This window comes from Meriones unguiculatus, chromosome 10 (assembly GCF_030254825.1).
Source record: "Meriones unguiculatus strain TT.TT164.6M chromosome 10, Bangor_MerUng_6.1, whole genome shotgun sequence".
Taxonomy (NCBI): Eukaryota; Metazoa; Chordata; class Mammalia; order Rodentia; family Muridae; genus Meriones; species Meriones unguiculatus.
In genome coordinates this window covers 68520209-68543336 of record NC_083358.1, presented here as the reverse complement: position 1 = coordinate 68543336, position 23128 = coordinate 68520209, and the positions used below count along the sequence as shown (strand labels likewise).

Here is a 23128-nt window from a genome sequence, read left to right as displayed (position 1 = left end):
GGAGGGAATGAGATAGGGGGCTACAGCTGGGATACAAAGTAAATTAACTGTAATTAATATTAAAAAAATAAAAATTTAATAGGAAAAAAAAGAAACCAGTTGACTAGTGGGCAACACTAAGAGAAAAAAGTAAGCCGATGAGCTTCTACCTTGGACCCCAGCAGGTGTGGAGGATGCAGAGCAAGCCGTGCTGTGAGAAGAGACTGTGCTTTCACTGCAATCCCTTCCTCAGTGGCTCTAACCTCTCCAACTACTTTAGGTTAGGAACTACGTGGTCCCTTGGCATCAGCAACTTCAGGGTGTCACATGCCAAGATGATAAGTCAGGATGTCCAGAGAGAAAACTTTCTTTCCATATACTGAGTTGTTGTCTTCTGCTATACAATGTTTCCCAGTTCCTTAACTTTCGCAAAAGAGAACAAACCACAAGCTTTACTAAATTATGTATCACTAATATGCCAGACATTCTCCAAGCTGCTGGTGATACGCAGTTATGCAGTTTTGAATAAGGTTTATTTTCCTACTCTAAGACTTTTGGTCTTACATTCTCTAAAGAAACAAAAAGGTCAAGAAGCAATATGTAGTTTAGAAGCAATGTGTTCCAGTCATCTTTTATCCTTACTGCTTATACTTGTTGTGTCTCAAGGTCAGTGGCCTTAAGAGCAAACACATTTATCTATTTATAGACTTGGATAGAAAACTTGCGTTGGGCTTATAAGAACGTCAAAAATACCAGTTGACCTTGAAGGAGACAGTGGCCCTAGCTCTTCTACGATACAGTAGCAAATTAGGACACACCCACCCACTAAATAGTTTTCGTAGCTGCTTCTCAGTGAGGTGCAGGAAATAAACTCATCCTCAGCAAACACAGGAAGGCTGGATCCAGAAAGCTCGTCCTCAATTCAGCCTCCATGCCTGCATCCCAGTGTCTCCTCCTGCTGGAACCTTCTAGGAGACTGTTTCAGAATGCTGGAAACACCAAAGTGTTCTATCCTTTGGGTTTTATTATTTTAATTTGCTGGTCTAAGTTTATGTCTCATTTATGCTCTGTCCTTTGAAGGAAAGACTTTAAAAGTTTTGAAATAACACACAGTATGTTAAAAGCACACCCAAAAAAGAAAATGCTACAAGAAAAAAAAAATCATTCTAGATGCTGTTTACTTAAATATTTTTTACACTTATTTTGAACAAATATTTATATAAAGCACTATATTCACTACCAGACCTGAGTTGTCTTTGATGTTTGAAAATCAGTGCAAAGCCTTGCTACTCAAAATATGGGCTAACCACAGCAGCAGCACCTTGAGTCTTATTGGAATGTATATTCTTGACCGCCCCTCCCCCCCAGCCCCTGATTGTTGAGGCTGAAGTTATTTTTTACCCTGCTAAGAATCTGAGAAACATGAATGTGAAAGAGCCTTGATCCTAAGAACTTGCATCGAAGAGCCCTAATGCCTTGAGTTAGTTGTTTGGCACCTGGAGACAAGAGCAAGGCAAGGAAAGGCAAGGAAGTGCATAGGTTTTAGAACAGAAAGCAAAGAAGGACCTGCCGGTCAGCACAGTCAGGGATTCCCTGCAGCTGGCGTCTCACTGCCTGCGGTCTGGATCTCACGGAAGGTCGGAAACAGCCAGATAAGCCTTGTGGAGGAAGACGATGATGCTCTGGGCTTGAGAACGGATGTTTGTTCTATTGGGTAGTGAGAGAAAGGACAGCTCAAGAGTAAAGAACAGGAGAAAAGACAATTTATGGAGTTAATTATGTATGGTACACATGGACAGCAGAATGCACAGCTGAAACGTGGGGTCCACGTTGAGGAATAATGTAAAATACCAGAAAAACCGGTGCTTTGAATCCTCGTTTAAGTTTTTTCTTTCTTTTTTTTTCCTTTTCCCTCCCTCCCTTTCATCGTTCCTTTCTCCCTCTCTCCTCTCTTCCCTCCTTCCTTTCTGGCAGTACTGGAGGTTGAACCCAGGCCTTCCACATGTTAGGCAAGTGTTCTACTATTAAGCAACACCTTCAGCCTCAGAGTCTTTATTTCTTGGTGAGAAAAATGTTTAGTAACCCATGGTTACAGAATATTAATATATCTAACCATGCCCCTCCTTTCCTGACAAAGAGAAGTGACCCGGAACCTGGGTTCTGTCTTGAGTTATAAAGGGACATATGTTTGAACCCAAAGCATAGAAACTCCTGATGATAAGAAAACAGATAAAAGGCTCTGACATTGAACAGCTGGCATAAGTACTCAAAAACAAAACAAAACAAAAACAAAAACCTTTCTTCCTTTTTTTTTTTCCTTCTGTTTTAAAATTGTTCTCATTTTAGAATGACAGTGATACCCTCTGAGGTCTTTCTGTCCCAAATGACAATGTGTAATGTGTCTCTCCCTCTGTAAAGCCATGGCATGGCTGATGGATCTGTGGTTGAAGCTACAGTTTGGCTTCACATTCCCTGTGAACACAGTGGTGACAAAATGTGAGATGCCTTCACTGGGCTTCCCGATACAATCTGTCTTCACTTGGGCTGACCTGACCTTAGCTCCTGGATTGCTCCATAGGATTGCTTGGGTGTTGATCTCCTTTGTGTTTGTACACAGAGCCAGAGCTGGATGCTTCTCCCATGGGAAATGCAATGCCAGTGTAAGATAAAGGCCTTCCTTTCTTACTTAGCTCAAGAGCTCTCAGCACTGTGGTTGGTGTTACAGTTCAGGCTGTATCTAAGACAAGGTGCTCTTGTCTATATAGATGGGTGTGAATGTGCATACCCACAGGGTTGAAGCTAACTTCTCAAGTAGAGACAGGCAAACGGAAGCTTTACTCGGGGTTGGGGAAGTTCAGAAACCACTCAGGTAGGCACACAGCACACTGTAAGGGGGAGGCTGAGGGCCTTCCTCATGCTCTTTCCAGCAGGGAGTTTTCAGTGATGGAATCAGCATGGCTGGGACTTTCCACGTCACTGCTCTAAATGTCCTGCTTGTAAACCCTACCAGTCGAGTCATCCCAAGCTTTTGAAAGCAGATCTGGCAGAGACACAGCCTGCAAGTGTCTAACCATGGAAGCTGGTCCCAAATTAGTGTATGAGTGTCAAACCTCAGCTCAAAGAAAACAAGGCCAAAAGGAGAAGACAATTCAGCAGTAGTGAAAAACCAGGATCAACCTGATCTTGGAGTTTGAGGAATCAGACTGGAAATTCTGGCAGACGGAAACACAGAGACAGATGGAGAAAGAAGTACAGAGACTTAGACAGTTACAGAGACTCAGGGACACGGGAGTCAAAGAAAGAAAGACAGAGATACAACAGGATGTAGTATGCAGGCCAGTAATCCCAGCACTCAAGAGCATGAGACAGGGGGATTGGGAGTTCAGGGCCAGGCTAGCTTACATGTTAAACCAAGTCTTAAAAGATGAGAGAAAGAATGAATTAAAAAAAAAAAAGGGGGGGTGGCGGGGAGGAGGACTTCTCTCATCAGGATCCACCTGCAAGTGGAATCAAAGAGGGAAAGAGATTGAAGAAAGGAAAAGGAAGAAAGAGGGAGGCAGACAGTGCGAGCTCACCGCTCACACAGCCAGGCAGAAGAATGTGCGCAGTTAGGAACAGTGAGCGATGATTTAGAGAACACACAGGGGTAGATACCCAGTCACCTACAAGACAGACGAAGAACGCAACAATCACACAGAGGCTCACAGAGTAGGCCCTGCAACAGATTCATATGCCCAGAGAAGTTAGATCCTGGGAGCCGCGGAAGGACACAGCCACTACCTGGAGAGAGGGGTACAAACTGCATCTCACCACTGCAAGTTCCTTGTGTTCAGCCCCCAGGGGCATCCTGCACAGTGTTAGAGCATCATTCCCTAAAGGGTGTGACAAAGGGAACGCTTAGTTTGCACTGGGAAAAATATTCTGTGGGTAAGAACTTGAAGTTGCCTAGTCTGGCTAGTCAAGGATCCCAAACCCAAAGTTTCCTCAAGAGGCTTTAGCTCCCAAGGAAACCAAGTTGATTGTGCCCTTGCTCGGATCACTCTTGTATCCCTCAGAAAGTGCTGGCTTGGGGTTAGCTGTCTTAGGGCCGTGCTTGCCAGCGGAAACCTACCCTTGTGGGTACAGGAAAGAATCCTGTACCTCAAAAGATGTAAAAAGTACAAGCAGGCCGGTCCTTGTTCCATCTCTTCTCTGCATACTTTCATGGTTCCAATCTCTAGCCAGTATTGGTTTAGTTTACCAGTTAAAAAACCTTGGATGGAAGTGGGCTAAGTCTAGAGTGTGACACCTCTAAGGCTAACTGAAGTCAGCAGCCTTGAATTCTGGTCCTGGTTTTGAATACACACACACACACACACACACACACACACACACACACACACACACATGCATCTGCTCTTTGACAAATGGAAGGCTCATATGGAGAAAGCAAAATGAATGACTTACATTCCTGTTCCTAAGGGGCTCCATTACAAAAGGAAGGGAAGGGTGAAGTAGGTGACCTAATCCCTCAGCACCTTAGCATCCAAACCTGCAAAGTGTCAGTTAGAAATCCAAAATGTGAAAAGCACAGGTGTGAGTCAAAACAGTAATGGAAACCTAGGCAGCTTTAGAAATGCTCAGCACTCAGACAAACAAAGACAGAATTTAGATGATATTTGGGAGTCACTAGGTTTTCAGAATATCTTTTCACACTTTAAAAAAAAAAATCATCTCAGCTGGGAGGGAAGAGGCCAAAAAAAAAAAAAAAAAAAAACAAAACACAAATATTCAACAGCAGTAGAATTATGTTTTGTTGAGATGTGAATCACTCACGGGCTGGCTCCACCCACATTCATTACTTGTGCCATCACTTTATTTCTCAATCACCAATCTGTGCCTAAGGAGTTCTAGGCTCCTGAACTGTAGCCACGAGTCATGCTCAAGCACCTCATTATCCTACTAAAAAATCAGGTGAGATGGCCATGTAATTAATTCTACATTCTGACGAACACCCAATGATCCCATTCCATCCACTGATCAAATCTTTCTCAGGTCTTCTGGAATCCAGACTGACTCAAGTATCCAAAGTTTAACATGGAAAAATGCACCCCCTCCCACCAAGATTAGAATTAACACTTGTTCAAACAAAGACCAAATAATGGCTGTCCTATCAAAAGTACCAGAGAAAAATTAATAATGCAGTTCAGTCTGTGGATGTGATGTATGTGTTCAGGAAAAAATATATATATATTTACAAGGCAGGAGAGATTTTGGACAATGTCATTTTAGGAAGACATGCTCTTTGGGTAGAAATGACTGACTTTTAAATTTTCCCCCAATTTCTTTGTTTCTTTGCTTCTTTCTTTGTTTCTTCCTTTGTTTGTTTCTTTCTTTCTAAATGGATTTTTCAAGACAGGGTTTCTCTGTGGTGCCTTGGCTGTCTTGGATTCACCTTGTAGACCAGACTAGCCTTGCACTCACAGAGATCCGCCTGCCTCTGTTTTTCTGAGTGCTGGGATGACAGGCATGCGCCATCACACCTAGCTCCCAATTTCTAATACTTAACACATCCATATAATCTTAACATAAAGACAAGTGGGGAATATTCTAAACAATGCTTACATTTGAAAATACCCATTAGAGTGTGTGTGTGGGGGGGGGGAGGATAAATGACATCCTGTAGGAATTTGGTCCTTCCACCATGTTGGTCTCAAGGACCAAACTCAGGCTGTCAGATTTGGTGACAACTGCCTTTAACCACTGGTACATCTCTCTGGCACAATAGTGCCTATTCTTTAGAGAGAACACATTTTTTTTTTCACTTCTTGCTGTGTCTTTTATACAGTTTTTGGTGAGCAGCTGTCAAGTAAAATAGACATATCATGATAGATCAGCATTTTAAAGGTGTAAATACGTTTAGAAGACAGCTAACATGGTTAAGCACTAGCTGGTAGAGCTTGGGCTAGGTGGGGGTGGGGGTGTCTGCCCCAGAGAAGCTGGAGGAGAGCAAAGAGCAGCGTCAAGACCCAGCTGCCTGGACTATGCTCAGCCTCAAGCAAGCACCCACCAGGGAGCAGGAGCCAGAGTGTGACAAGGTTACTCTCTCTGAGCCAGGAATCAAGCAAGGCTTTGAAACGCAACCAGCAGGGCTGATTCGGAAAGAGCAATTCTACAGCAGCCAGGTGGATACTTGGCTGGTCAGACTGAATGCTGATCTCCAGGGTGGACGCAGGTCGGAGGCCACAGGGGCTGTTTGTCCTAGCACTCTTGTTACTTTTCCCTCTCTACTCATAACTCCCACTGCAGGCCCCTCCCCCATATAAAGTGCTGACAAACATGTCCAGGGCCACCTTTCCCACCTGCTGTGAATCCTTCCTGCGGCAGACAGACAGAGTGCTTTCCCAGACACTGAAAGGCCCGCAGCCCACACTGCTGCGTGGTTTCACTCTGCACAGGGTGCATCTTGGTCCTGCACAGCCCATGCTCCCCTCCCATGTCCTCCCAGCCTTGCACAACGTCCTCATTCAACAGATGGACTTATGAATGAGTGGAAGAGCAAAGAACACAGCAGAGCAACCCCTCCCAGTGTGAGGAACTCACGGAGCAGATTTCCAAACATTCGAGTAGATGGAAATCACCCTGCAGAGGGAAAGAAGGACACCGCCGAAGAGGAAACACACTTGGGTCAAACAGCCCAGACAGTTCACTGCTTACACAGCATCAACCAACCACAGGGGAACGAAGTGCCTTCCATTTTTAGAATTCAAGATTTCAGAACAGTCTACGGAAGGACCAGCCTCACCACCGTACCCGGGGTCACACAGCTGTTGACATTTTTCACTTGATAAGGTTCTAAGGCCGTTTTGTTGTAGTTGTTTTCCCTCCTAGTCCAGAAAATCGAATGTGCATGGAATTCAGTAAGGTCCTGGCTCTTTGGGATATTGGCCTGTCTGTGTGGCCTGCCTATTGTGAAGTAGTGAGAGAGTGACACCTTTTATAGTAAGTTGTGTTGATCTGTAGAAGTCATGGAACTTTCTCCCCCCCTCCCCCATCAGTTTATATGTGCACTAAAAAGTATACTAGGTTAATGAGAAGGGAGAAGTTTGAGGAAAATTAGGAAGTTGCCTTTGTGGTCGAGCCTGTGGGCTCTGTAAACCTGGGCACAATGCAGGAGAGAGGTTCCTCTCTTTCTCGTTCATAAATGCAGATGGCCTCAGTGACACCAGCAGTAGGTGAAACGGATGTGCTCCCACAGGCGAAGGGCAAAAGGCAGCTTGTGCGTGATAGGCCTGAGAGACTGAGTAGTCGCTATTACTGTGGAGTGGTGGGCTCTGCGGAGCAGCAATGCACAGCGGGAGTCAATCTACGGCTGTTTCTCAGATCCACCGCTTTGGAGGCCTGTGGTCGTCTCAGCGCCCCTGCCTCTTCCAGTCACCATCTGCTCTACGAGCGAATGCCTGATACTGCACTGTGCAGTGACTGTCACAGCAGGGAAGCTACCTGGTCTGTGAAAGAAGCAAGTGCATTGGACCTAGACAGTCTGGAACTTTACCTGCCAGGTTTCTCACGTCCAAGCGTAAAGCTGGAGTGGGTGTGTCTCTGGAAGCCAGCGTTGAGTGTACACAAAGTGTCTGCCTTTAAATGGGGACTCATTGTACTTATCCTCATGGCTTTCCTGGGCTAGCAAGGGTCAGTTCTTCCAACTACTTGTTTTGTATGGACTGAAAACCAAGAATGGTTGAACAATCTGAAATAGCAAGGAAAAAAAAAAAAAAACATTGTGTGTGTGTGTCTGCCTGAAAATTGTATATAAAATCCACTTGCTGTCGTTTGGGCACAATCACGTCATCTGTGTGTAGGCTCTTTAATGTTTCTTTGGTGCCATAGCCACACGTATGAGTAATTGGCACACTAAGGTTGCAAAGCCAAAAATCATTTGTCACCTTTACCTTTACTGCAAAGCTGACTTTGCAGTTTTGCTTTTTGCCAGGCTCTGACTTTCTCTTACATGTGAGAAACAGTAAAGGTTTTGGTTTCCTTCCTTCCTTCCTTCCTTCCTTCCTTCCTTCCTTCCTTCCTTCCTTCCTTCCTGTCTTTTTCTTCTTCTTCCTTTTTCCCTTCTTAAAGACAGGGCCTCACTGTATAGCTCAGACTGGCCTCAAACTCACAAATCCTGCTTCAGCATCCCATGTGCTGGGATCACTCACATCACCATCCCCATTGTAAATCAAATAAGGACAGACAAACTCTCATTAAAAACAAAAACAGCTTCCTATGTTTCTCTGCACATTGAACCATCTAGTTCTAAAAGTTATGCCATAACCTATGATTTCAGCTTTGCAAACTGCTTAGGTCTCTCAGACTGATTCACCCTCATTAAAATGTCAGTCCTTGAAAAGAACATATCCGTATATACAAACATTTACTAAAAAAAAAAAAAAGATCAGATGTTTGCTCTTGCTTACAATTTCTCTGGAAATGACCATTGCGTTAGCTTCAGGCTGGACTCATCCAACTCCTAGTTTGAACGCCTATGTAATTTGCCTGAGGCTAGGACAGTATCAGAGGGGAAGGGGCCTTCCTGGCAGCTGTTATCTGGAATTCCAGGGACTCTAAAAAAGAACATAACGGTAGGGCCTCTCTTCTTTTCCTTACAAGTTCCATCGATGAAGAGGGCATTTCTGGTTTTGACTTTCCAGGCTTAATCCACATCCATCTTAATCTCTGCACTCTTTCATCTAAACCAGCAGATGTTGCCATGGCAACTGCTGTCCTTCTTGCATCACCTTCCTTTGATAGCTGGATCGGCTTTATGATCAGTTAAAAGCTTGGAAATTCCCCTGGAGCTTTTCCTGTTTTTGAACCATAAACAAGCCACAGGAATCCCCACCCCTTTGGCCCTTGTCTGTGTGTCCTGGTGATCCTGAAGTGCGGCCTGGCTGGCTGCTCCTCTGTCACTCGCTCTCTGTGCAGGCCTGTTGGTGGGTGGATTAGAATCCCTTAGCAAACAGGACCTGGAACATTGGACACGAGGTCCATGCATACCACTGCCCACCCTGAGTTCTGGTGGTCCTGTGGTCCTGGGGCCCTGTGCTTGCTCGGGAGCTGGGCATGGGGAGCTATTGCTGACTGGCTGGAGTGCTGGGTTTCTCAGCGCCTGACCTACCCCACTACTTGGTTTGGAAAATGGCGGAGTAGACCTAGTTGGCCCCAGAGCTGAGCCTCCCCTGCCTTGCCCCCTGAGCCTGCACTTGTTCATTTCTACACAACAAATACACTTTGTTTCCCCTCTGCTTTGGGGCTCACTAATGCACTGAAGCAGAAAACAAGTGCTTTGGGGCTGGCACTTTAAAGGAGCTGAGTGGCTTGATTGGGTCCACGTCTCCTTTAGAGACTACACAGCCAGTGTTCTGCCAAAGTCCTGTGTGTTCTGGGGGCCCAGGGATGGATTTGCTGCCATTCCGGGTCCAGTTCAGGGTATTTACATACTCCAGAGCCCTTAATAAAACGAGGCCCAAAGAACCAAGATTAGTCCACACCCCATTCTCTGTGTGTATGCCTCCACTAAATCATCTCTTCACATCTGGGTGAAACACAAGGCCCCTGCTCTCATCCCAGCTGACGAAATAACCCACTAAAATAATTTTAAAATTCAAGTCATTAAACCTAGACATCCTTGTCTCTCCATTACCAAAACAAACAAACAAACGAATGAATAAATAAACAAACTTTTTTTTAATGGAGCTTTGAAAAAACTGGATTATTCCGGAGGCTTGTACAGATCCAAAGTGGATTAAAGGTTCAAATAACAAGTTTCATTTATATTCAGAATTAGGCCAGAGGCAACAAGTCCTTGCCAAGATTCCTCAGCTATCTCTTGTGAGAAGCCTATCACTGGTGTGCCGGGGGCAAGGGTTGGCTGGCTGGCTCTTTTTGGTGATTAAATATTCAGTTTTGCAGAATGAAGGTCAAGTCCTCAGCAGTTTGAAATTTGTTTATTCCCTGGTAGAGCAAATAGCTCAAACTGGCCAATATTGAAAAAATAAAGGAATTCTGGAAATCAAGGCTGTCTTTGTTCCCCACACAGGTGGACCACTGAGTATGTTTAAATGAACTGTGCTCCTTACTGTTTTTCAAGGGAGGAACCTACATTGACTAGAGTGACAGTTGCACCCTTAAACTGAAATGGGTGAATTCATCATATGTAAAATGTACCTCAAAAAAGCTATTAACCACAAGGCCCCAAACTCCCAGACAGAATTCCAGAACTTATTAGTGATTTTAAAATTTAGCCCTAACCACTAATAAGTTCTGGAATTAAAATAAATGGTAAAACTGTGCCTAACACTTCCGAGAATATACATTGTATACTTTGATTCTTAATTCCAGTCTTGCTTTAGAGACATGTAGAGGAAAGAAACAAATGTTCACCCCAGAGACAGATTTTTTTTTCTTTTGCCATGCATGGCTGGGGCACGGATAATTAAAACAAGACAGAGGCTGAGGAAGTAATTTAGCTGGTAGAGTGTTCGCCTCCACTAAAGGAAGCAAACACCTCCATTATCGGGGTGTGGCTGCCACACACCTATAATCGCAACCCTTGGGAGCTGGAGTCAGAAAGATCAAGCAAGTCAAGTCACTGCCAGTAACCTTGAATTGGAGGCTGAGCTACTGGATACCCCGGGTCAAACATAAAAACAAGAATAAAAAAAATGAGCAAATAAAAATTTCCGTCTGTCTGTCTAGTACGTAGGGCTGGTCAACTGGCCACACTACAGAGAACAGTTTCTTAAGAGACTGAAGGTTGCCTTGTTCCTTAAACCAAACTCTGACGTTAAAAAACATTTCCAGGTCTCCTGAAATGAAAAAAGCTAGATACAACTGCACCACCTCTTTTGGGCCCCCTGGACTTGGTATCAGGACTCTATTCTCTGCCCAGGAAGGGAAGCCTGGGATTTGCCTGCACTGGCTTCGTCCTGCACCCTTCTGCCTCGGTGTAGGGCACAGACCCAAGGTCAGGTTCATTTGTGTCCTCCTTGTAGGCTGAGAGCTCTGAAGCATAGATCCTGCTTTCAGGATTTGTTTAGTTAAAGAGACAGAGTTGACTATTTTTAGGGTCTGACTTCTCCTCTGGGGTCTCTTCAGGGAACTGAGGGAGCAGAAAGCTCAGTTACGAAATCTTGGGAGCCAACCGGTGAGGCTTTCACTGTGTGCTTGCCTTGGTGAAGAGGCCCTTGCTTCTTCTGTCATTTTATTCCAAGAGAAGCACAAAGAGATTTCAGAGCTCTGGTGGCCTCATCGGGAGTTTCCTTTATTGGAAATCCTAGCTGGCGGTGTCAGATGAGGGTACAGGCCCACACCGAGACCTCAGCTCTATATTTAAATGTAAGGAATCACTGAGAGTGATTTTTAGAGCATTTATTATAATTATCCCTGTATGTGTTTCGTGTGCGTGTGTGTGCATGTGGCGGGTACCTGTGGTGACAGCTCTGTGGAGGAGTTGGTTCTCTCTTTCCACCATCTGGGTCCCAGGGACTGAACTGTGGTTGTCAGGCTTAGCCTCAAACACCTTTACTTGCTGAGCCAGTGGGGTGCTAGGAAAGTTTTACATTAAGTAACACAGCACACACACACACACACACACAGATACAGTCTCTGCAGTATAAACAGAGATTTGAACCCATCTTCACAGGGGATGGAGCCCCTGGCAGGTGGGTATCTTGGCTTTGTTGTTTCACTGATGTGACTGATAAAGACCGGGTTTAAACCCCTTTGGTGCTAACTCTCATCCTCAGCAAGGTGACAGTGTTTCTTATTTTGCTGGGTGACCAGGAATTCCAGCTGCTTATGTGGAAAGTATGTCCAGCTTCCCTCCCTCAGAAAACGCAAGTCTAAGGTCCCCAAGGAAACTCCCTGTCCCAGCAGCCCTTCTTTGTTCACTAAACATCACCAGTGTCATCAGGGTCCCTTCTGATGGGCTCTGATGATCTCACCTAACCTAAACCTGCCCATCTGAAAGAGAACTGTTGTTATCTCGTTCGTCTGAAAGGCTGTGCTTGCCTGTACAGAGAACACTTCCCCGCCGAAGCTCACAGGCCCTGTGAGAAGACAGCAACCATTTAAACAACATTGCTGTACCGACTTCCTCGTTCTTTTTCTCTGTTTATGGAACCGGTGACACATTTCCCCGCCACCTCGGCTTAAAGATAAGCCATCTCAGCAGCCAAGAAACCAGGAACTCTGTGCACACGTCCCCCTTCTGGCCCAACTCTTAAGAGTGCCCAACCATTGATATTTGTCTCACTATCTCAATCTAACTCTTTGCACTTTTAGAAAAACATCTTACCCTTTTACAATGAACCAGCCCCTCAGAAGGAAGCTCCTCCAAATCTATGAGATGGCCAGGTAGAAGATCGGGGTGGCAGAAGGAGGCGACATAATGAAAACACTCCATGATCCAAGGGAACATCGACATGGAAGTGAGAAACTATACTCACTGAAAAAGCGCTCTTACCCCAAGTCCTGGAGCAGGTCTGCACCTTCATCCGATGCGCCCCACAGCCCTGAGGGAGCCTGGGTACTCATGTTCCCTCCTCGAAGTTCCGCTCTGCCCATTCGTTCCTTTGCTTCTGATTGCTGACTCCAGCCAGGTGATGTAGGAAGAGAGAGAGCTGGGCTCCCTCGCTGGACACACTGCTCCTCAGTTAAGATAGCAGCCTGCTGGGGCCCGAGTCTCTGGCTAAGCAAGGAAGTGAAACTTGGTGGCTCCTCCCACTGACACTGCCACCCTGGGCCTGAGGCAAAGGCAGGGGTGTTCTGTCAGTCAGGAAGTGTGCCAACCCCGGCAGAGCACCTTTGACACCCACGACCTATGTATCACCAAGTCAGTTTTTGCCAAAGGAAACAGAAGGACCACCCACCCAGGATGGGACTAGGAGGCAGAACTGTAACTTCTCCCCAGTAACTGAATGCCTGGGGTTTGCAGAGCAGTACGTAGAGGAGGTTGCACACGCCCACCCGCCCAAGGAACACCAAGGAAACTTCTACGTCAGAAACATCTTTAGAGCGGGTAAAAAAAAAATCAGAGTCAAACAACCAATCCCACTCCACCCTGCTTTGTTTTCATACTGTCTCAGGATTTCTTTCCAACATCCCTTGAGGCTAAGGGGAGGGCAGGGGGCACTCACCGTTTTTTCTTACAGAGGAAGGATTGGAGGCTGAGGCTGTTGCAAGCATGCCTGAAGCCCCGGGTTCCATCCCCAGCACCACGCAAAATCCTGGAATCCCAGCCCTCTGGAGGTAGATGCAAAAAAACCAGAAGTTCGAGGCCAGCCTGGGCTAGGTGAGTGCCTGCTTAAAAGCAAAAGCAGAAACAAACAAGGGAAGTGATTGCGGGGGAAGACAGAAGAAACTGCCCAGTGGGCTGAGCTATGCTGGACTCGCAGTGGTGTCTAGACTACTTGTTTGTTTGTTTTGTTTTGTTTTGTTTTGTTTTGTTTTTGAGATAGGGTTTCTCTGTGTAGCCTTGTCTGTCCTGGACTCGCTTTGTAGACCAGGTTGGCCTCAAACCCAGAGACCCGCCTGCTTCTGCCTCCCTGAGTGCTGGCTGGGATTAATCATAGGCACCGCTGCGCCCGCTGTGTCTAGACTATTATAAAGGGGATCATTCCATTTGCCTGGACGTGCAACAGAGGATGGATCAAGAGCCTTCCCTCTGCGTGCACCCCCTCCATCATCCCATGACGAACCAGGGATCACCAGGGCGCTGTTTCATTTGGAATCATAAAGAGATTGCTAAAACAAAGACCTGATCGAGCCCGTGAGCACGTGCTACTGTAGGTCTTAGCCTGTAGTCAGAGGCTGCTAATGGCTCCTTAGCAATCTTCCTCCTGTCTGCCGCTTCTCAGGGGTTCCCGCGGCCCTCGCTTTCTCTGGTTGTCAGTGAGACGTTCCTCAGTGTCTACAGACAGTCCTGGGGAGAACCAGCTCTGACAACACAGGCAGCCACAGTCCTTTCGGATAGAGGATTTTGAGGATTTTGCGGGGAGGGAGGCGTACAAGTTGCGCTTCAGGAGAAGGGCGGGGTGGGGGGAGCAGGGGAGCGCGGGGCGGGGGGCGGGGACCGGGCACACCCGGCCTAGGAAGGGGGACAGCCAGTGCCGCAGATTGCCTGCTCCCTTCCTGGAGCCATTCTTCAATTCTTCAGCGTTTGAACGCCTTTTTCATGCATTCTCATTTTAGCACATTCTCCCCCTGTCTTCTTTCTCTCTCGAGGGGGAGGCAGTAGCAACCTAGGATGATTTTTTTCTTTTTAGCTAACCTTCCTGCCCTGAGAAGATCCTTCCCTTTGCCCGGGCATCCTGCCCTAGCCCTCCTGCCTCCACACACACTACCATCTACGCTGTCCGGTCCCATCTGTCCCAGGTATGAGCTGGCGCCCACGAAATGCTGGAGGTATTTAACAGCGCTCTTTGTATTCGACGGTGTACATGTTGCTTTCAGCTTAGCTCTAACTTCTTTATTTTATGACTATGAGCGTTTTGTCCGCTTTTATGCTTCTATGTGCACCATGTGCCTGCCCGGTACCCGTAGGAATTGGAAGAGGGCGTCCGATTTCCCGGAACTGGAGGGACTATACTTACAGGCAGCTGTGAGCCACCACGTGAGAGCTGAGAATCAAACCGTGGTCTCCTGCAAGAGCAATCGTGCTCTTAGACACTAACACATCTTTCCAATGTTATCTTTTCTTTTTTAAATTAAGGAAACCAATATTGCTTCCAAATACCCTCTCAAGGAATGTGTATATGTGTTTATATATGTGTGTGTATGTATGTAGGTATATAGAGTAGTTTAAACAATTTTGGGCTATCATATTCTTTGTTGATTTTTTTTTTTTTCTCCTTTGGCTATGCCGGGAACTAAACCCAAGGCCTCATGCATTCTAGGCAAGTATTCTACCAATAAGGTATATCTGGAATCATTGTGTGTGTGCATGTGTGTGGTATGATGTGGTGTAGTGTATGTGCTCATGTATTCGCAGGTATGTGGAAGCCTAAAGTTGATGTCAAGGATCTTTCTTGATTATTCACCATTTTATTAATTGAGCAAGGTCTCCCTCTGAACCAACTCTGGTTAGTCTAACCAGCCAGCTTGCCTGGGAGACCCTCCGAGCACTGGGATTACAGGCAGCCTTTATAACTGCCTAGATGTCAGGTGAGTCCTCGGGATCTGAACTCTGGCCCTCGCACTCACACAGTAGGCACTTTTATTTATCCTTTGTGCCATCTCTATTATCATCTTTAAAAAAACATTTTATTTATAAAAAAACTGGTAAGCCTTTAAATTGTCACATTAAAGTCACAAATGCTTTTACAAACAACAGAATATAAAGAGAGTTAATTTGTCCAAATTTTAACTTCATTAGAGAGTTTGGGTGTGGTGGCACACATCTGTAATCCCAATATGTAGAAATTTGAGGCAGGAGCCATGAGTTTGAAGCCAAATTGAGCCACATACTGATTCCAGGCCGATGTTGGTTACAGAATGAGACATTGTCTCAAAACAACAACAATAACAACAAACCCAAAAATATAAAAAAGTGTTTCATTAGAATAAAGACGCCTAATACTTGATTTTCCTCTAATGAGAGCTGGAGAAAAGAAATTACTCCTTAGCACTGAAGACTGCCTTTTTCTTATTTACCTTTACAGAAAGCTTGAATATCACAACAACTGCCTTTTGTGTAGTCACCCGAAAAGCCCATGGTAACTGTCAACAAAGACAACGGTCCTCTGAGCTCCTCTGATACCTGCTTGTTGTTCAGCATGACCTCTTTATCCCTTAACTTAATGTAAATGGGAAATGAAGGACACGTTCTGTGCTCAGGACTGCCTCGAGCCAAAGTTTCTGCAGCTAACCAAGGGCGGAGGTGTCCCACGGTAGCCGCTACAACAAACTATCTGAACAAACAGCATACAGAAGAAAGGGCTAATCTTGGTTTAGTTTTGGTCCAGGGTCGCCAGGTTCCATTACCTACGCCTGAGGTGAAGCCGACATCCAGGTAGTGCGCATGTGCAGAGGGGAAAGATTTTAGTGCGTGCAGCTGGCATGCAAGAGGAGGAGAAAGAAGGGCCGAGGCATAGCCTTCAAAGACGTCCTCTAGTGACCTCACTCACCAGTGAGGCTTCTCTTTCCTTGATTTGCCACTTTTCCATCTTCCGTTTTGAATCCGTCGGTGGAACCAGCTCCACTCAACCACCTGTGGCATCACCTGCACAGGCCACACAGGGGTGTGATGTCGTGACCTCAGTGTCTCCAGTTCCGATCAAGCTGACAAGAATAACCATCACAGACCCTCCCCACCTGTTCCCACCTGCCTGTTCCACCCCTATGAACAGGGTAGCCTTCATTTCACGCTGAACTGAGAGCTATGGAAATAACTGCCGATCGGTTTTCACTGCAGGCCAGTTTCCCCAAACGATGTCCGTTCCCCCATCCTGCTCCCATAGCTCCTCCTAATTCTATGGGCAAGCTCTGTGCTGCTATGTCTTTTAAGAGTGAACTGAGGGATTTTATGTCACATCAGTTCTGTGATCTCTGCTGCAATAGTAAGCTATCTAAAACGCTGAGCCAGTTCACGCTTTAAGTTATCTGTGCTCTGTTTCATTTTATTCTCTTGTCTGTATAAACAGCCCCTGGTTCTGTATTAGATAGTAAGACTCCTTAGATATGATTATAACTTGCTCAATTCAGGTTATAAAATTTAGTTGAAACTTTCTCTCCTGAGAAATCAGGAAATTGGGCAGAGGAAGGAGTTTCCTAAGAAATTACATATATATGTCTATCTGTCTATCTATCTATCTATCTATCTATCTATCTGTGTTCACATGCACACACACACACACACACATACACACACACACTTTGAATTTCACCTTTCTAGCACACCCTTTAGAGTCAGTGTGAAGGACTAGTGTGTCCTGTCACCCCTAGGTTCACATGCTGATACCTAACACCATTGCTAGAGTTCTAGGAGGCCGGACCTTTGGAGGGTGATTAAGATCCCAGGAATGGCATCTTTATGAGTGTAACCAGTGATCTTATTAAAGACTCCAGAAAACACTCTTGTCTCCTCTACCATTCGAGGCTGTGGTGAGAAGCCATCAAACCACAGCTCTGAAGATGGGCCTCATCAGGATCTACGCGCTCTGGCACAGCTGGCATTGGGTCTGCAGCCTCCGGAACTGTGAGAAAGAAATGTGTTATTTATAAACTACTTGGTTTGCAGGACTTTGTTATAGCAGCCCAAACTCATGAGGGCCTGAGGTTTACTGGGGGATTTAGAGTCCTGAAAACAGAAGTCCGGAGACCCGTGCTATGCGCTCCCAGATCCTCAGTAAATATTTTATGAAGGTTGCTTTTAGTCACCGAGAAAGGGAAGACAGACAAGTGGACTTCCAGCTGGGCCGAGGGCTACCCAAACAGTGAAGAGAAGCCCTTTGAGTCTTCTGGGTCACCACTGGTCACATGCCTCTGCTCACTGGGCTACTCCACTGCTCTGGCTGCGGTTTTCTCATTTCTCTTGGGAGTTACTCTGCTTGCTTTAGGTCAGTTTTTCTTCTGCTGAACCATTTGGCCTGTGTTAGCTGAGCTATCCTTGATCTCCAAATGAGCTGTGGTATGTGTTTGGTATCACTGCAAGTGGAAGTCCACCATGGATAGTTCCTCATCATTTAGTGGCTGTGTATCAAGTCAATGTTCTGTCTATATGGGTGTTTTTGTTCAAATGCTTTCAAAAGCCCAATGTCCAATCTGTTTTCTGAGACCAATGACAATCTCTTAACTGTGAGCCCTTGTAAAACTAAAGAAAAAAGTTACATACTTCCAGTACATCATAGCATGAAGTAAACATTTTTGTTTTGTTTGTTTGTTTTGTTTTGTTTTGTTTTTTGAGACAGGGTTTCTCTGTGTAGCACTGGCTGTTTTGGACTTGCTTTGTAGAGCAGGCTGGCCTTGAACTCACAGAAATCTGCCTGCCTCATAATAATTGCCCTCATTTTCAGTATTAATTTTCCTTATTAGGTATGAAGCTCATTTCTGTGACCAAATGCCAGCCAAGAAGCAACTTAGGGAAAGAAGTATTTATTTTGGCTCACAGTTTAAGAGGACACAGTTGACCGTGGTGGAGAGGGCATAGAAGCAGGTGGATCCACAGCAGTGGGAGCATGCATCTGGGAGTCCTCACTGCCTCACGGCTTGGTGGAACAGAAATCAGAGGGATCAAGCATGGTTCTTCTGACTTCCTCAGTCCACCGTGTATGCCTAAAACCGCAATTTCAGACAGGAACTCTAAAATCTTATGTAAAATAATGGGCCTACAAGGAGTAGAAAGCTGGAGGCAGTTTAAGAGCTGTGTTTCCTGCTGCTCTATTGTGTTTGGGAAACTCTGTTTCTCCGTAGTTATCACTGCCTCAGCTGTTATGCCCCCTCTGAGCCTCGGTAGAAAGGGGGATACAGATCCCCCTTTTAGGGGTGAACATTCTGCAATCTCTTATTCTCTGCATTTAGACCAGCTGTGCGTCTCTAGGTTAACCACCAGCCACTGCTAATAGAAGCTTCTCTGGGCAGCTGCGCAGATGAACTCACTGTTGTGACAGCATGCTTAAAGCCCGTGCCAGCTCAGACAGACTCAAATTCCAGCATGGAGGGGGAAGGTGGACACAAAGCCCCACCCTTAGCCAAGGTGCTAATGGAAACTGATAGCTACTAGGAGATGGAGAGTCAGTTTTCTTTAAGAGTGTAATGCCTGGTAAGTGGACCATTTTCCAGGTGAAGATCACACATCTAAGAATATATAAACAGCACAAAGTGGACTTCGTGGGTGAAGGAGAAAAGAGGATACAGGGTTGAGTGGGTCAGGGAGGAGCTGGGGGGCTTAAATATTATCAAAACATATTAATTAAAAACTTCAAAGAACTAACAATTTTTAAAACAGGAACTGGGGCTCCCTATTGCTGAAACAGTCACATTAGTGATGTTATGAAGCCAAGTTAGGTGTCTAACAGCAGAGAAATGGAGAAGAAGAAATTATATATTTTACGTGTACAATGGGATTCTTTTCAGCCGAGAGAAGAATGCGCTTATGTCATTCCTGGGAGAATGGATGCAGCTGGAGACAGGTCTAAGAAGTGAATTAAGCCAGTTTCAGAAAGAAAAATGTTACATCGTTTCTCTCATCTGTGGGTGCTAGCTTTCATATGGTCACGTAAATCATGTCTATGTATTTCAAGTGAAAGTAAATCCAAACTTGTTCAGGGCAACAAAGACGACTAATAGGAGTGGGGAGTGGCAGAAAAGGGAGAGTGGGAAATTATATAAGGGTTCACACGCTCAACATGTAGTATATACTCATAGGGAATATAAAAATAATGTCAGAGTATCACATTATGTATCCGGAGAATTACGCCTCCCCACTTCGCTCAGCTCCAGCCTAGCGCAGAGGCCATTTGTGAGAGGATGTTGAGTTATTACCATCTCTAGTCTTCCCCACAGTAGATCAGAATTCACACCAGCTTCATTTCTAGTGAAAGAGTACACATTGTCCTATGCACCTCTCTTTAGGCTTAGGACGCCTTTTGCCTCTAGCACTGGGCAGGGTCCGTCTCCTCCATCAGTTGCTCTTTTTGTTGATCTCACCCTGCGAATCTGAATGTTCTGTTTTAGCTCTACTCGCTACTGAATAGATTATGTGAATTTCTTGGTGGTTAAAGTTCCCTGTTGGCGGGATGTACCCTGCATATCTTTGTCACAACATTTTGCTACTATGTAGAGATAAAACACACCTCCCCCTTTGCACCCCCCATCTATAGGTTAGGGGAAAAAGAAAAAAGAAATTAGAGGAGAGTTTGTTTCTTCTGACTTTAAAAAACAAATATTCAGATTTGCTTAAGACCTTTTGTTATAAACATGCTTTGTGCCGATGCTCTTGATCGTTTCTTTGCGCTGATGCTCAGGATCGTTGCTTTGCGCCAATGCTCAGGATCGTTTCTTTGCGCTGATGCTCAGGATCATTTGTATTTAAAGACCCTCCCATCACAGTGGATCCGTGGGCATTTGGACAGCAGTGTTCTGACAGCGTTCCAGCGATCAGAAGATGCCCAGGTGGTTGTGGGGGAAGAAGAGTGCTTTGCCGGACGAGGTGGTGCACACCGGTGATCCCGGCACTCGGGGAGGCAGAGGCAGGCGGATCTCTGTGAGTTAGAGGTCAGCCTGGTGGACAGCCAAGGGTACACAGGGAAACCCTGTCTTGAAAAAACCCAACAAACCAAAACAAAACAAAAGTAAAGAAGAGCGCCACACTGTCCATGCTCCCTAAATTCCTAGAACCGCAGAGCACTTGTCCAACTTGGATCATTAAGCTCCCTTCTGCCGAGCCTTCACTACCCGGCTTTCTTTACTGCATTGAGACACTGTGTCCCGAAATATGCTAACATCTGCATTTGGGGGTTAGCATGACAGGTGCTGTTCGTGCTGATGAAGCAAGACACCATCTGCATGGAAAGGTCGTGCTTAATCATCCTGGCTCTGATTTCTGAGCAGAGAAAGCACAGGCTGAAACGAAACCTCTAACTCTCAAAGTTACTGTATTTCAGCAGCAAAAGCAGCCGCTGACTCAACACAGTGAAACCGCGTCACCTGAGCTCATGGATGCTATGGACCTCATCCAGACAGTCTATCTTCTCGGCCAACCCTCACCTATTGGTTAATAGATGTCAGTGATAGTGAACAAGATGAGTAGAGCAATTGGCCAGCTGTGGTATTCGTGGGATTTTTGGCTTCCTGGATTAGTACAAACTTAGACACAAAAATGGGTCAACTTTACAATTACCAGTGGTGGCAAGAGTGAGGCGACAGCTCCGCCAAAATGTCTGAACACTTTGGGGTTAGAGTTCGGAAGTGAAAGGGAGCCTTTTCAACAAGAGGGAAAGCGTGGCTGGTACTGAAAACCTAGCGGACTAACCTGCATTAGTGAAGTCATGGATCTCTGAAGGGAACCTACAGCCGCCACTTTACCAAACCAGCATAAGCCCTAACTACATCCTGAATATTTGGCCTGACACCTACAGGTACAAATGGCCCCCGTGCCACATTAAGGAAGGCTGTCTTTGCAACACACTGTCTCAGGTGGCGCTAGATGCCAACAGAAACATCTACAACACAACTACAACATCTACAACTCTTGCACTTGTGTCTCGGGGATCATAGCCATGAATTTGAAGGAGAGCAAGGGCTGGGCACCTGGGAGGAGCCGGAGGGAAGAAAAAAAAAAAAAAAGGAGAAAATGATGTAATGATATTAAAGTCTCAAAAAATTATACTTGAAAAAGAGAGAAATGAATGGGAGGGGACTTAGAGCTTCTGGTGAACGTCGTGGAAGACACGGCTTTGGTTCTGCTGTGTGACAGGTGGCGCCAAGAAGCTTGGGAACATGGAGGCATTCGTGGCTCCTCTCTGCCGAGCTTAAGACGGGGTCGACCCATGGCCTCAGACCACCTTTCTTTCCTTACCGACTCCAGTGACTGAAAAACCTGGCAAACCATAGTGCCGTTTTTAAAATTGAAAATATTTTCTGAGCTGAAGTTAAGTCAATGGGAAAGTCAGAGGTTAACAATACGCTTTCGGTTGACTCACTACAGGTCCTTGTAGGACTTCCTTTGAAACTGGACCAGTAAACCTGGAAGCTATGAGCTGGCGTTGCAGAAAATAGAAGTACTCTCGCCACCCAGCGGAGGCCTTAGTTTATGGATGAGGTACCCGGTGTCCCCACACGGACTCAGGCAGGACCCCCGTGCTGAGGATATCTCGCCACTAGGTGGCAGTCATACTGTACTGGGGCTGCGGTTGTTTTAGGAGTTTGGTTCTATTGCTTCACCCTCCCCTGTTTACGTTATCATTAAAGTAGTTGAATCTAATGGCTGTCTCATGAAGTTACCGTGTTCATGGAAGACCCTAAACTACGCCTTTAAAAACGGTTCAGGAATAATGTGTAACCTACTCCGTCAAGTTTGACATGGCTTAATTCTTAATTCTATTTTCCATTCAATGCTTTGGCGGTTTTTGTTTTTGTTTTAGAGACAGGGTTTCTCTGTGTACCTCAGGCTGTCCTGGAACTCACTCTGTAGATCAGGCTGGCCTTGAACTCAGCAACTTGCATGCCTCTGCCTCCCCAGTGCTGGGGATTAAAGGCCTAGTTTGTTTGTTTGTTTGTTTCTTTTTTTTTTTTTTTTTTTAATTGTCAAGACAGGGCCTTAGGTTTTCCAGCCTGTTTTCAAGCTCCATAGAACTTTTGCCGCTAAAGGGCTGGGATTACCGGCCTCTGCTCTCAAGCCCAGTTGATGCAAACTCGGTTTTATTCTAGGCAAGCACTTTACCAATTTAGGGACATCTACTTCTAAAACTCTCAGATCACTACGGAAAGGATTTAGTGAATAAAAAGTGATTGGAATGCAAAGCTTCCATTTTATTCCTAGAACACCCCCACCCCCAAAATGCACTATGCTTTTAGAGCTTAACCTTTTGGTTGTTGTTTTTCTTAGCCTAATAAGTAAAATAGAGATTTTCTTAATATTTTCTTTTTTTTTTCATTTAAAATAAGACCTGAATGTATCTATAAAATTACTAAAGTAGAATCCTGTCATTAAGTGGTTAAAAACAAAACAAAAACAACAAACAAACAAAAATAAAGCAACCTTCGGGTTCTCAGAAGGACAATGGAAAGAGTTTGCAATGGTTCCGTACAGAGAAAACTTTTTGGTAGAAGTGGGACAAAGACCAGAATTCTGGGGAAATAGAAGATGTTTCCAGGAAAAGTATTGTGAAGAGAGGGGAGAAGCAGAGGAGGGCACAGACCAAGACGGTAAAATCCATAACGGAGACCTAGTGGAATGAAAGCAGAAATATTGAACTTGGCTCTGAAGGGAACCAGAGATCTGCAGAGGAACAGGAAGGGTGTGTTTCAGAGAACAGGGGAGTGAGCAATTTGGAGTTGGCACACTGGAAATAAAATTCAAGGGCGGGAGCTGGCGTCTCCCGAGGGTTGTCTCCAGCCTGACAAATCCCCACCAGAGGCCCTGGAATCTTCATTTTTAACAGCCGTCAAGGGAGTCTTG

The 23128-nt window shown here is 45.5% G+C and overlaps 1 protein-coding gene and 1 long non-coding RNA gene across 2 annotated transcripts in view; one reads left to right on the top strand and one right to left on the bottom strand.

Annotated features, from left to right (window-relative positions):
- Dapp1 (dual adaptor of phosphotyrosine and 3-phosphoinositides 1) overlaps positions 1-12739 on the bottom strand; it is a 48951-nt gene extending 36212 nt beyond the window's left edge. The window contains exon 1 of the mRNA XM_021658831.2: positions 12476-12739. Coding sequence (XP_021514506.1) covers positions 12476-12576 — 101 coding nt within the window. The 5' untranslated portion in view covers positions 12577-12739. The remainder of the gene's footprint in view (positions 1-12475) is intronic.
- A 15-nt stretch (positions 12740-12754) lies between these two features.
- LOC132656883 (uncharacterized) lies at positions 12755-17910 on the top strand. Its single transcript, XR_009594665.1, has 5 exons — positions 12755-13030; positions 13164-13303; positions 14277-14385; positions 15071-15174; positions 15672-17910. It is a non-coding gene; the product is annotated as an uncharacterized LOC132656883 (long non-coding RNA).
- The last annotated feature ends 5218 nt before the right edge of the window (positions 17911-23128 follow it).